General features: G+C 35.6%; 1 protein-coding gene across 4 annotated transcripts in view; it reads right to left on the bottom strand.

Annotated features, from left to right (window-relative positions):
- LOC101888976 (ionotropic receptor 75a) overlaps positions 1-15,111 on the bottom strand; it is an 814,889-nt gene that overhangs the window by 195,362 nt on the left and 604,416 nt on the right. For all 4 annotated transcript variants that reach the window (XM_059130193.1, XM_059130216.1, XM_059130199.1 and 1 more), the window contains one exon: positions 5,582-5,868. In XM_059130193.1, coding sequence (XP_058986176.1) covers positions 5,582-5,868 — 287 coding nt within the window. The remainder of the gene's footprint in view (positions 1-5,581; positions 5,869-15,111) is intronic.

The raw sequence follows: 15,111 nt of genomic DNA, 5'->3' as shown, positions 1-15,111 counted from the left end.
TATGGAAGTAGTATGTCCATATGGAGTCGCCGAAATAGACGAGATGTTTCATTGTTGTTTCATTCCCGGCCAGAAAAATGTCCTTCGGAGCAATTTCTTATGAAGATTTGAAAATTTTGTTTTTGCAAAAATTCTTGTGTTTCCGTAGCATGAAACTTCAGCAAGAGACAAATGCAATGAAATATTGATACATGGTGTAATATTATTAGCAACCCTATGTGTCCTGAGTGGTTCCTAGGATAAGGACCTAATAAATCTATATGTAGTCGACGAAATGAGTTTGTGTATATGGCAGTATTGCAAATATTTTATCTGACATCTCTTACCATTCCAGGCCCGAAAAGTGTACCTCGGAGCAATAATATTATTTGCAGTTTAAAGGTTTTGGATCTATCCTGAGTTATTTAAGAATAGAAGTACGCGAAGGCGGGAATTTAGGGTTTAGAATACGATATTCATCGGCAGCATATGAAGTTGTTTAAGAATAGAAATTGAACACTTATTATTATAAATAATTTGATTTGGGATAGTATTTTGTGTGCATTATTTAATATCAGAGTTGTTTTCTAGTTGCGAATCGCTAATTAGGATGGGTCGTTGTGGTAGCTGATCGACTTTAAGTTTTTAGATTGAGACAAACAAAAGGCACACAGTCATAGCACAGCCATAGATAAAATTGCCATCAATTCGTCAGGAAAGCCATCAGATTTCAAATACCAGTTGATTATGTTGTTTAGTGATGTGAATTTCAAGGAAAATACGTTTTGGGCGATAAATTTACTCGTTTGACATTTGAAAATGCTTGATTACCCTTGATTGTAATTAGATTGTGGTACATTATTTGGTGGTAAAGTAGGGCGCCTTCTTCCTGGGGGATTAGCAAATACATTTGGTTGGTTGCCGTGGAAGTAATTGCTGGTTTGTAGAAGTCTTTTCAGGGTTGATTCTTTTATGTTACTTATTTGATTATAATGAATATAATTGGCGTTCCGTCTTTGATAATTCGTAGGATTTAATAGCGGAGATGCATCAAAATTCATTCTAGGATTGTTTTTGCTGTTTGTATTTTGCAATAGATCGTTGATAAATTCAATATTGTTAGAAAGTCGGACTCACCAGCAAAAGGAACCATATTTTTCCGGTTCCTAATCCCGTTGATCTGTTGTCATTGAATCGCACGAGCAATCAAATGAAGTCTCAAGTTAGTCTGGCATTTCTTGTTGTGTTTTGAGGTTTTTTTTCAACATTGTAAATTCTAATATATAAATTTAATTTTTAATTGTATTGTTTTTTTTGGTTAGCTTAGTGTATTAACATATTGTTTCATCTTGCTTTGCTGTTGTCGCGACGTTTGTTTGTGTTCATTACCACTAATGCTGCCTTTTTCACTTTGACAACAACTTTAAGGCATTTTTTAATAACTGAAATTAACATTAACGGTAAACAAATTTATAATATTTTCCTTTAAAATTGTTATACCTGGTGAAGTATATTTTATTGCATAATAAAGTAAAGTGTGTTTACAAATAAAAGATTATTAACCTGCTGGTTATGTGATAAATATTTTCATTTAAAATGTGAAGGAATTAACGTGTTAAGTTTACGTTTACCGTGTTTTCAAAGAGTCTAAAATATAAATAGCTGCAATGAAGAAGGACTTTAACGTAGTTTACACAAAAATATTAATTGCTTCTTGTGAAAACCTGATAATTTTAAACTACGCCATCCAAAAACCTGGGTACAATACACAAAGAGTCCTGCTGTAAATAGTCCGATTGAAATTCAATTTTCAGAAGTTATCCCGATTAATGCACCGATTCCGCCTACAATAGCCATATGTTCTTCAGAAAATGCTCCTTCTACCAGTAATATCGAATTCATCGTAGTTCCTTCTAAGATGAATTGTATTCGATTCTAGACTACATCCTAGTATTTTCGTGGATAACATCAGTAATTGCATCAAGTCTACAAAATTAAAATGTTATGTTAATTATAATATTTTAAAATATATCATATTTACCTTACGGCTAATATTTAAGCAAATCCATGTCGGCATTTTCTGAAACTTACCTTGCCGCATGGAAGACAGATTCCCATTTCTGATTGGTGCGTATACAATGGGTTTGTAAATATAAATGTTGACAATGAGGTGTTGTCATATGAAAAAAGTGAAAGAATTGTAAACATTTGAAAGCTTGAAAGCCTTCTTAATTCTACAATGAATTCTACTTATCTTTTTGATGTTTATATCAATGAAATTGCAAATATGTAGAAAACTACACACGAAGGCAAATTTCGTAAGTTTTTTGTAGATCAATACTAAAAAAGGTTTTATAATCAAATTATGTTATTTTGTGGGCAATGCGACGTAAATATTACTGTCACAAATTTCATGACAGAAATTTACAAAATGAATTCAAAAATTAAAGCATAAAATATTGTGTGAGTAGTTTTCTACACAAGGCTTAAATGAGTGTTAACACACTCTAAATTAATTTAAAAAAGTAAAAATACTTTAAGTTCGGGTAGGCCAAACTTTAAAACGTTGGGTAGAGAAAAAATTTTATAAAATGTATCTGAATTCAAGCGTCTTACACTTTAAACTACAAATACCAGTAAGATCGTTTGGATAATAATGTTAATCTTTTCAAAAAATTTTAAATTGGGTGAGGCCTATATATGGGACCATACTAAAATGGGATCCTCTATAGACAACTTTATACTTTAAGGATTGTCATCTACGAAATCTTCTTTGGGCTACACCAAAACGTCGACCTCTATATATTATGTTTCTCTACCGGAACTAGAACCCATTATGACCTACAAACACCAACATTGACTATCGGGAGGTACCGTTATATGGGGGCTATACAAAAACGTGGACCTGTACATACAATGTTTCGCCACGGGGGCTAGAACCCATTATGACCTAAAAATACCAAATTTTAGACAAATCCGTGGAAATATGTGACAAAAACCATCAATATACATAAGTACCGTTATATGGCGGCTATACCAAAACGTGGACCGATATTCAATACCAACCATCCTAGACACAATGCAAATTGTTCTGTCAAGTTTTAAAGTTCTACGTCAAACTAAAGCAAAGTCAAACGCCATAATTTTCACATTTTTTTAAATTTTTATTGAATGAAAGCAATTATGTCGGAAATAGCATCGAATTTTACAATAAGTTTAGATTTGTTCGAATTGGTCACCTTGTGCCGAATTATGGCCTTCAAACGGCCAATGAAACCGTCACACGCTGCCCGATTGTTGCTCTGCGATATTATGGCCCATTCCCGGCTTAAAGTGATCGACACTTTGGTATTTTTTAGTGCCAACCTTGCTTTCCAATTTACTCCAGACACAATAGTCCAACGGATTGGTATCCGGAGATTTTGGTGGCCATTGTACTCTGGAAATGAAGCGAGGAACCTTATTTTGTCATCATTCTTAGGTGACGCGTGCTGAGTGCGATGGTGCAGAGTCCTGTTGGAATGTCCAAAGTCTGCGGAAAAAATGTTTGCGTGCCCAAGGCTTTAATACACCCTCCAGAATATTTTCGCGATAATATTCGACATTTATTCTAATGCCACGGTCGATTAATACGAGTGGAGAGCGACCATCGTCTGTTATGGCGGCCCACACCATCACCATGGCCGGAGCTTGAGTTCTGGTGGCCAACCGAAGGTGCACATTTTCAGCTGACCTCTTTCGTAAGTAAACACGATCATTTTGGTTGTTTACAAACTGCTGGACAACGAATGTTTTCTAATCGAAAAAAACTAAATTCGGCGGTTCAACACTTTCTACCAAGGGAAGCAACTCTTTAGATCTGTTGAGTCTATTTTTTTTTTGTTTCGGTGCAAGTTCTGGCAATTTTTGGAATTTTAATGGCTTTATCCCGAGCTCATGTTGGTCTTCCAGCCAAAATAAAAATAAATCACAATATCACAATTGAATTCCATCGCGAAAAACTTTTTTTTCTGGAAAATTCTCACAAAAATGTTTTGAACGCTTGTAAACAATATAATGAGCTGTCACTGGAATAATTTCAACAGCTGTCGAACGAGTGGCTTAAAAATGCCGCATATATGGAGGTGCCTTATATGGGGGCCATACGAAAACGTTGACCTATGTGTACAATGTTCCGTCACCGGAGCTAGAACCCATCACGCACTACAAATATCAATTTTTTGAACAAATCCCCAAAAATGTGACTAAAACCATTAAAATACCGAATATAATGAGGCTATACTACAACGTGGACTGACATATCTCATTTTCAATAAGAGGCACAATACAAATTGTTGTTTTGAAGATTTTCTTTTACAATGTGGTTGTGGAGACATCGACTAAGAAAATTATAGAATATGCTAATCAATAATATATATACTTCATAGGGTATACGACGAACATTTAGGGATGTTACAAACGTAGTTACAAAGTTTATAAGCCCTACTTTGAAGGTGAAGGGTGTACCAAGCATGGCAATTAAAAAATAAAAACAAGTAAAAAAGCAGCTAAGCTCGGCCGGGCCGAACTTTTAATACCTTCAACCATTTTGAAGGAACTTGAAAAATTGCGTTAAAAAAAAAACGTTAATTTTGGGGTATAACCTCCATGATTCTATGGAGGGTATATTAGCTTTGTCATTAGGTTTGTATGTAGTATATATATCCTGGATCAGCGTAAAATTCTAAGACCATCTAGCGATGTCCGTCTGTCTGTTGCAATCACTCTATCTTTGCATACATGCATAGTTTACCAGTAGGCAGGTTAAGGTCGTAAATCGGCTATGTCGGTCCAGTTTTCGTATAGCCCCTATGTAATGGTAATGCGACATTAGCGACATTATTTACTGTAATTATTTCAAATTTCGTATTTAAAGTTCGTAATGGGTACTACAGCCTATGACAAAAGTTTTTGTATGCAGGTCCACGTCTTTGTATAGGCCCCCCATATAACGGTGCCTCCCGATATTCGTTATTGTGATCTTAATGAGTAATACAACCTATGGGCTAAAATCATCCAAATACCGAATATCGGGAAGTACCGTTGTATGGGGAATATTGTGGAACTTATATGTGGTGACGTTATATGTGGGCTATATGAGGACGTGGACCTACATATACAATTTTCCGCCATAGGTTGTAGTACCCATTACAAGCTTCAAATACGAAATTTTAAGCAATTTGAATAATGTCGATAAAATCATCAGAATAACGAATATGGGCTAAAATCGCCAAAAACCGAATATCGGGGGTACCGTTATATGGGGGCTCTACGATATTGTGGAACAATGTAGACGATCGATCTTCACCTGCCTGCAGACAAAAGACTGATCTATGCAAAATGTTAGCTTTCTATCTTAATTCGTTTTGACTCTAGCGTGATCAAGAATATATATACTTTGCTAGGTCTAAAATTATTATTTCGATGAAAGAAAAACTTAATATACCCTCCATAATACGTATGGTGGAGGGTATAAAAAGGATAAAACAGGATATAAAAATTTGAATTTGTTAACTGTATCGTTTAAACCTTTACATTTTATATTAACTAGTATAATACTTACACTATGCGAAATATTTCCGTAAATGGACTGTTTTTGTGTATAACAAAATTTAAGAGCTCCGACTCCAACAATCCGAATACTACTCGTAAGTCACAAATTTCGGAAACATCAAATTGCTTTGCTATTTCGGGATAGGCGTCGACGACTTCGCAATGAAAAGCGTGGCCTCCTTTCTTGACATATGGTAGAGCATCTTCCAAATGTGTGTACACAGGCAAATCCTTTGGGCCTCTGTGGGGAAGCACCTTTTTTTCAAGAAGTTTTCTTATCCTTGGCGTTTTGTTATACTGTAAAAAAACATAAAATTATTGATCCGTGAAAAATATAAAAAACCACCAACCAAATTTAGGCAGAAAATATATCTTCTATCTATCTTCTATATATATAAAAAGCGATTGTTGTTCGTTTGTAATGGAATCAGTTGAAAACGGCTGGATCGATTTCAATTATTTTTTGTACAAACGTTCATCATATCCCGAGTAAGGTTTTTAAAGAAAAAATATTGACCACGCCTACTGTTACGCTCACTATTTCGATTTATCTGAAATCCTTATATTTGCCAAAAATATAAGATAAGATATCGGTTTGAAAATAATTATATGAGGTACTGTTGACTTTCCATCCAACCCTAAGAATTTATTTGGGACAGAGTAACTGACCACGACTACTTTTTAATCTATATATATAACAAGTAAAAAACATTAAGTTCGGCCGGGCCAAACTTTTAATACCCTCCACCTTAGGGTAAAGGAAACATTAGAGTCCATTATGACATACATACAAGGTTGCCCATATTCGACGGACCCATCAGGCAACGCCATAACTTTTGACAGAGATGTCAAATCGCTTAATGACATACCGCATTTGAAGCGTCAGTCCAAGCAGATTTTTACCATGAACAAATACACGCCACGCGAGCGCTCTAAAATAGTTGAAATTTACATTCAACAGAAGAAGTCAATTGTGAAAAAAAATGTGAGAAGTGCGCCTTCTAAGAACACCATTAAGCGTTTATACGAAAAATTTTCAACTGGTAAGGCTCTTTCTAATCCGAAGAGGCCATATAAAAGTCGAACAAGGCGATCGGCAGAGAATATCGCTGCCGTACGAGCCAGTGTTGAGAGGTCCCCAAGAACATCCCAAAAACGCCGTTCTCAGCAGTTGGGCATGGCTCGGTCCACTTTACAACGGATTATTCGCATTGATTTGCATTTGTTCCCGTGCAAAATTCAATTGACGCAAGGAATGTTGCCTGCGGACAAGCCTCGTCGATTGGAATGGGCCCAAGGGTCCGTCGAATATGGGCAACCCTGCATACCAATTTTTAGACAAATTCATGGGAAAATTTGACAAAAATCAACAAAATACCGAATATCGGGAAATACGGCTATATAGGGGCTATACAAAAACGTGTACCTATACATACAGTGTTTCCCCAAAAGAGCTAGAACCCATTAAGACCAACAAATACCAATTTCTAGACAAATCCGCCAAGAAATGTGGTAAAAACTAGTAAAATGCCGAATAGCGGGAGGTACCGTTATATGTGGGCTATACCAAATCGTGGACCTATACATTCAATGTTTCGTCAAAGGAGCTAGAACCCATTATGACCAACAAATACCAATTTTCAGACAAATCCGTGAAAAATGTGGCAAAAATCATCAAAATACCGAATATCGGGAGGAACCGTTATATGGGGACTATACGAAAACGTGGACCTATAATTACAATGATTCGCCACACGAACTGGGACCCATTATGACCTACAACTACAAATTTTCAGAGAAAGTCGTGAAAATGTGTGTCAAAAATCATCAAAATACCGAATATCGGGAGGTACCGCTATATACCAAAACGTGGACCTATGCATACAATGTTTCCGTAAAAAAAGTGGCATAAATCATCAAAATATCGAATATCGGGAGGTACTATACCTAAACGTGGACCGACATGTCTCATTTTCAATACCAACCATCCTAAACACAATACAAATTGCTCTGCTAAATTTTGGCGCTCTACGTCAAATAATAATCGTGATTTCAACAGACAGACGGACAGACCAACAGCGGTACATCGTTAAATCCACTTAAAATTTTATGCTGATTATGAATATATATACTTTATGGGGTCTACGACGAATATATAAGGATGTTACAAACGGAATGACAAAGTTAATATACCCTCCTGTCCAAAGTGGAGGGTAAAAAATCGTTGGTAATCGAACCAGCTATGAACGGCTGGACGGATTTGAATACTCTTTTAATATGTTCGTTCTACCCCGAGTTTGTTTTTTTTTTGCAAAGAAAAAGTGACCACGCCTAATTTTACGCCCATTTTTTCGGTTACCTAAAATCCTAATATTTGCCAAACTAATGAAGATATTTGTTCCATAGTTAGTATATGACGTACTCTTGACTCTCCCTCCAACCCCAGGTATATAGTAACACATCACTTGAGAACTGCTTGGCCGAATTGACTCAAAGAAGAAAATCGCGGGAACTTTCTATTTTGATAAGGAATTTTGTATAGAATTGTTTCAGAATGCCTTTTGGAATTGAATATTCTTTTGAAAAAAGTGAGAAATACACAGAAATTAATTAATTAATTAATTGACATAGGATTTTGCACAAGCATGGTGTTCTAAAAGTTACGAATTCAAAATTACTTTTGATTTGGAAAATATTGCTAACACCTTTATAATACTGACAATTGCGGTTTGAAAATTTATTTAAATACGATGATAAAACGAATGTAAAGGGGTACTGATGAATAGGAAATAAATCATAAATTAGACTTTTCGTTTTTATACCCTACACCACATAGTGGTAAGGATATTATATCTTTGTGCATTTGTGTGTAACATGTAGAAGGAAACGAGATAGACCCATAGTTCCTTTTGGTGATCAGAATAGAATCACATTCTAAGTCGATTTATGAATGTCCATCCGTCCGTCTGTCTGTCTGTCCGTCTGTCCATGTATTTTTATAAACAAAATGCATGTCGCATTTATTATTCGATTGGGATGAAATTTTCTAAATAACATTTGTTTGGCTCAAGGACGAACCCTATTGAAATTGGTGAAAATCGGTCCAAATTTAGATATAGCTCCCATACATATGGCTAATATCAGTCCAAATGGTGTGAATTTCGATATTTCCGACCGAATTCAGCCTAGAAGCAAGTCCTTCAAATTTGGTGAAAATCGGTTCAGATTTAGCTATAGCTCCCATATATATGTTTCATCCGATTTTGGTGTTTAAGTCCTTCACATTCGTTATATACACTCCACAACACTGATATTTAGCACCAGATATCAGATACAGCCTAGCATTTCATAGATCAAATTTTATCAAGTTCGGTTAAGATTTGGATATAGCTCACATATATATCTTCATCCGAATTTTGATTTCTTGTGCACCAAATGGCTAATATCAGTCCAAATGGTGTGAATTTTGGCACTTCCTACCGAATTTAGCATAGAAATAAGTACTCTAAATTTGGTGAAAATCGGTTCAGATATAGCTCTAGCTCAACATATATGTTTCATCCGATGTGGTGTTTAAGTCCCTCGCTTTCGTAATATACACCCCACAAAAAATTATATTAGGTACCAGATATCAGATAATGTCCACTAATACGCGTTTTAAATTATATCAAGATCGGTCCAGTTTTGGATATAGCTCCCATATACATCTTCATCCCATTTGAGGTTTATGGTACGATTTTGGTACGTTGGACCGACTTCAACCCAGAAGTACATCAAATTTGGTGAAAATGGGTTAATACAGCTATAGTTTTTAAGTTTCTCACTTTCAGAACAGTGTGGCTTGTTTGTTCGGGATACCGTAGTATTTTGTTGTTGCAAAATGGTCAGGCTTTATCCCTTACCCCCTGGTAAACATTACCGTCGTTCTCTACTAATAAACAAACGTTGTTTTTATAAAAACAACAATAAAGGGATAAAGTCTGACCATTTTGCAACAACAAAATACTACGGTATCCCGAACAAACAAGCCACACTGTTTTATTAATAGACAAGGCACGGTCGACGAAGGGGTTTTTGTTGTAACAGACAAAACCAACTTACATGGTTATGCTACTTCGTTCAGGTTGAACGAAAGCATAACAAGTGGAGAAATATGTAAATGTTTATAAGTGTAGTCTGTAGTCAATAAAAGTATTAAAGTTGTATTTTTCTCATCCACCAATATCTGTTAGTATAACTTAATAATTCAAGCTGTAAACACTACACAAACTAATTCAAATGAAACCAGTAAAGAAAGTCTTCACGTCGGGCGGGGCCGACTTTATGATACCCTACACCAGTTTGCTAATTAAGTAGAGCTCCACATAACAATTAAAAGTTTTTATGGGAGAATTCAATCATACACGCTATGATTATAATTATAATTTAAAGTTCAAAAAAACTAAATATGCCGAAGCATTTGTATCTTTTAAATTCGGAATTGTATTGCCCATTTGGTGCACAATTAATTTGAAATCAGATAAAGATATATATGGGAGCTATATCCAAATCTGAACGAATCTCGATAAAATTTGGCAAAGATATTTCTGAGCTGTATTTGATATATTTCCCCAAATATTGTTGTTGCATAGTGCATATTACGGCGGCGGTGGACAAATATAAAAAATCGGATGAATAATATATATGGAAGCTATAGCTTTATCTGAACCGGTCTTCACCAAATTTGACATACTAGCTTCTAGACTCAATTCGGTCGTAAGTGCCAAATTCCATTCCATTTGGACAAATATTAGACGATTGGTGCACAATAAAAGGTAAATCGGACGAAGTTATATATATGGGAGATATATCCAAATCTGAACCGATCTCGATAAAATTTAGCAAATGTATTTCTGAGCTGTATTTGATATATTTCCCCAAATATTGTTGTTGCATAGTGCATATTACGGCGGCGGTGGACAAAAATAACAAATCGGATGAACAATATATATGGGAGCTATAGCTATATCTGAACCGATTTCGATCAAATTTGGCATACATATTTTCAGGCCTAATATGGGTGTATATGCAAAATTCCATACAATTCGGGCTGATATTACAGGTTTGGTGCACAATAAAAGGCAAATCGGACGAAGATATATATGGGAGCTATATCTAAATTTTGTCCGATTATCTCCAATTTCAATAGGGTTAGTCCTTGGGGCAAACAAAAGATCTTTGCAAAATTTCATCTGGATCGGGCAATAAATGCGACCTGTACTTTGTTTACAAAAATACATGGACAGACGGACGGACGGACATGCATAAATCGACTCAGAATGTGATTCTATGCAGATCATCAAAAGGAACTATGGGTCTATCTCGTTTCCTTCTGCCTGTTACAAACAAATGCACAAAGACATAATACCCTGACCACCTTGTGGTGTAGGGTATAATGAAAATGCCGAGATCTCGCAGAGTGCGACGTATTATTCGGGGTATTGTTCGAGAAGAGCGTGAAACGTTAAGAACTACGAACAACAATACTATTCGAAGATCATATGGCGGACGATGGAGGAGGTTACGTCGACAAGACCTAAGACGAACAGCTAAGAAACACTGCAGCGCATTCCCGTAGTCGCCAGGATCCAGAAATCCGTGCCTCCGACCGTTTAGAAACACTGTTCAACTACAACAAAGAAGGATTTTACAGAGGATCTCGCAACATGACTTGAATAGATCAACGATATCAAGGGTAGAAACCCATAGACTTAAACCCAGCAACAGGATTAGAATCAATGTGAACCAGGCAGAAAGGAATATAACAAGAAGGTATCAGTTAACAGCCGAAGAAAGACAAGAAGAATCTGCCAGGATTATAAGACGTCGGAATAACGAGCGGTTCCAACGATACAATCAAGCAAGGACCAACAAGGATATGCATATGCTGCAGAGGCTTGTGGTTTTCTCATCAAGTTGAACTTCCACAAAAGCAAGGTATGTCCAATTTAAATTTTATTTCCGAAGTTTTTTGTTTAGCTGAACGCTTTCCATCAGCTAATGGCTTTTACACTTTTTGTAAAACCTGCAGCAGAGCTATAAAAAGTGGGAAAAACTAAATATACGAATTTCAAACGGTTTAGTCTTTCCGGACATTCCTGAAGCTCTTAAAGATTTAACATCAGTGGAGGAACGTTTGGTTACAGCTCGATTACCATTTATGTTATTGTTGCGTTAGGTTTCGAAAGACAAAGTGCCATTTGCGGCGCAGTTGTAAATGTTCCAGTATCTGTTAGCGAAACTGTAACGTCTCTTCCTCGGCATTTTGACCAAGCCCAGGTAATTCAACTGCATCTTAAACGTCGCATGGAATATCGTTAGTTTCGTTAGGTTTCGAAAGTCATAGTGCCATTTGCGGCGCAGTAGTAAATGTTCCAATATCTGTTAGCGAAACTGTAACGTCTCTTCCTCGGCATTTTGACCAAGCCCATGTAATTCAACTGCATCTTAAACGTCGCATGGAATATCAGCATGATTACATGACTGAAACACAATTACATGACTTTCTACAAAGGAATATATTGAAGAAGTAAAGGTGGAAATAACCTCAATTGGTTCGAAGTTTAACCTTGTACGGTCGAAAAATCAACAGCTAAAGGTGGAACTACATCAAGTACGAAGAGAATGTGAAGAAAATAAAAAAGATATAATTTGGATGCAGGAACATATCAAAAGCAGGAAAATTTTCATCCGTGGCCTAAATTGTACAAATGAGCCAACAAAAGATGTAAATAATTTATTAACAAACAAACTATAACTGAGAATGAGGGCAAGATCTGTTCGAAAAATTTATGAAAGAAATGGAAAAATGAGTGTAGTGGCTGAATTTGAAACGAGCCATGAATCGGAAGAAATTATGCGTAACAGCAGGAAGCTAGCTGGTTCCAACATCTATATAGAACGAGATCTAATCCCATCAAAGCAACAATTTCAAAAAGCTTCTCTTTGTCTTAGGTCGAAAATGTTGGCCATAAGTAAGGAACATAGAATCACAGTTAAATAAGACAGCATTAGGATAAACAATACATGGTTTAGTTGGAATAAAGTTCGGAAGCTCATTGCCGGAAAGAACGATGGTAAAGATGAACTACACAAACTTTATGGTGACATTATTAAATCTGTGGACACTAACTACGACTACTTGTCAAAAAACTAAATACAATCCCAAACGTATCTTTTCAAAACCTTTCTATTTAATCATATAATGTAAATGGGATTGAAAACAAATATTTTATTTATTTACATAATAATGATATAATTATACTCACTGAAACCCATTTGATTGAAAATAAATTTGAAAACATAAAAAAATATTTCCCTGGATTTCAATTGTACAACGTTGCAGCAACAAAAGAACACATATATGGCCAAGCAATTGGTGGCATCATATTTGCAGTCAACGAAAGAACTACAAAATTGGGCATAACGCATAGAGTCATACAGTATGATAATACCAATTGTTATCAGTTTCACTCTAAACAAGGACCATTATTTACCATTATTCTTCAATACTGGAGGCCCGCTCAATGGGACAACGACTACAAAAAGATCCGCAAACTTCTCGATAAAAAATGATATAATACTAATCGGAGACCTTAATTCAAGGATTGGTGAATTGACACAAGATTTGAGTGGAATTTATAGAGAACTATTTGCTGCAGGTATGGCCACACGAAAATCTCGGGACAAACTTACAAATAGAAAAGGGAACCTCCTAATAGAATTATGCACCAACAATAACCTTCTCATTCTAAATGGCAGAACTCTTGGAGACGAAGATGGCCATCTTACATACATAAGTGGAACAGGAGAATCCTTAAAAGATATATACGCAGTATCCCAGGAAATTTTAAGCCTTGTGGAGGAATTTGTAGTAGAAAATGAAACATGGTCAGATCATTTACCAATAAAACTCAAACTCAAATAAAAGCAACACACTTGAGACTAGGAAAAAATTCATAGAATCAGCAAAGAAATACAAAACTATCTGCTCGGCCAACAAACAAAGTTATAACAGATACCTGTTAGATACAATCAACAATGTTAAAACAGTGGTGGAAAGCAGTGAAAACGATAAGGAACCAAAGATATCAAATCAGTACGTCAATATCCTCAAGTAGTTTTAAAAATTACTCTGAAGGTCTGTTGAATCCCCCGCATCAAGTTCTTGAGATAAGCTATGCTCAAAATTTTATAACTGATCAAATTCTAGACAGTGAAATAAGCATGTGCTAAAAAGTATATTGAGAAAGTTGAAAATAAACAAAGGGCCAGGAGAGGATAGAATTTCATATGAACACATTATATACGCAACTGATGATTTTCACAAACAATTGAGCAGGAGATATAACGCAATTTTAAATGAAGGATGTTTTGATAATGCCTTTAAGAAAACTATGATTTTCCCAATCCACAAAAAAGGAGATATGTCAGAACCATCAAACTACCGAGGAATTGCTTTTATGAATAGTATTGCTAAAATAATGATGGGAATTTTAAATCAGAGACTCTATGATTGGGTAGACTATCATCAAGTGCTTTGCGAATACCAGGCAGGTTTCCGAAAGGGATATTATACGGTGGATAATATATATATAAGCTGGCATCAATTGCGAATATTAAACAAAAAGAAAATAAGAAAGTATATGCTTTCTTTGTGGACTTTAAAGCCGCTTTGGGCAGAAATGAGAAATGGAAGTTTAATGGAAATGAAATTAAAAATGTAAATGAGTACAAATACTTAGGAGTCATATTTACCCCGAAACTTTCATTTTCAAAACATATTGAGAAACGAACTAGCCAGTCAAAGATGACAATAAACTCTGCACAAGTATGGGGATATTCGTACTTTGACGAGGTCGATAAGTTGCAGCGTTACTTTTTAAGAAAATCCTCAAAGTACCAAGTTTTGCACCTAACTACGCTTTTATGCTTGAGACCAATGTCGAAAATTGTCACTTATATACACTCAAACTAAATCTAAAGTATATACATCAAGTATTGTACAAATACCAAGAACATCGGTTACCGAAAATATTAACCAATATATTGCTAGAAAAAGAAGGATTCTGGGTAGAAAATATTAAAAGTATGGCTCATCGGTTAAACGTTCAATGGAAAATACCGCAAATGAAGATGAATGGACATTATTTAGCAAATGCATTATTGGTAAAGAAAAACCATCTATACTACAGGAAAACTTGAGGCTAAAACAACAAAGCCAAGATAGAATTTAAAAACATTTAGACTATAGAATGGGAGAAATGTACTTTACTGACTCTTTTACTAGCGATCAAATTTCATGGATCTTTAAAGCACGATGTGGACTTATCAATTTGATTGCAACCAGATTTAACACTGAAAATGCAGAACGTAAATGTACGTTATGTAGTCTGATTCGTGATGAAACATTGCAGCATTTCATTGGAGAGTGCTCTATCCTGGCAGAATTTAGGACGAGTTTTTTCCAATCCGCAATACTATCCGAAGAAGATGTGATTA

Source organism: Musca domestica, unplaced genomic scaffold, assembly GCF_030504385.1.
Source record: "Musca domestica strain aabys unplaced genomic scaffold, Musca_domestica.polishedcontigs.V.1.1 11, whole genome shotgun sequence".
Classification (NCBI taxonomy): domain Eukaryota; kingdom Metazoa; phylum Arthropoda; class Insecta; order Diptera; family Muscidae; genus Musca; species Musca domestica.
This window is presented reverse-complemented; position numbering and strand designations above follow the sequence as displayed.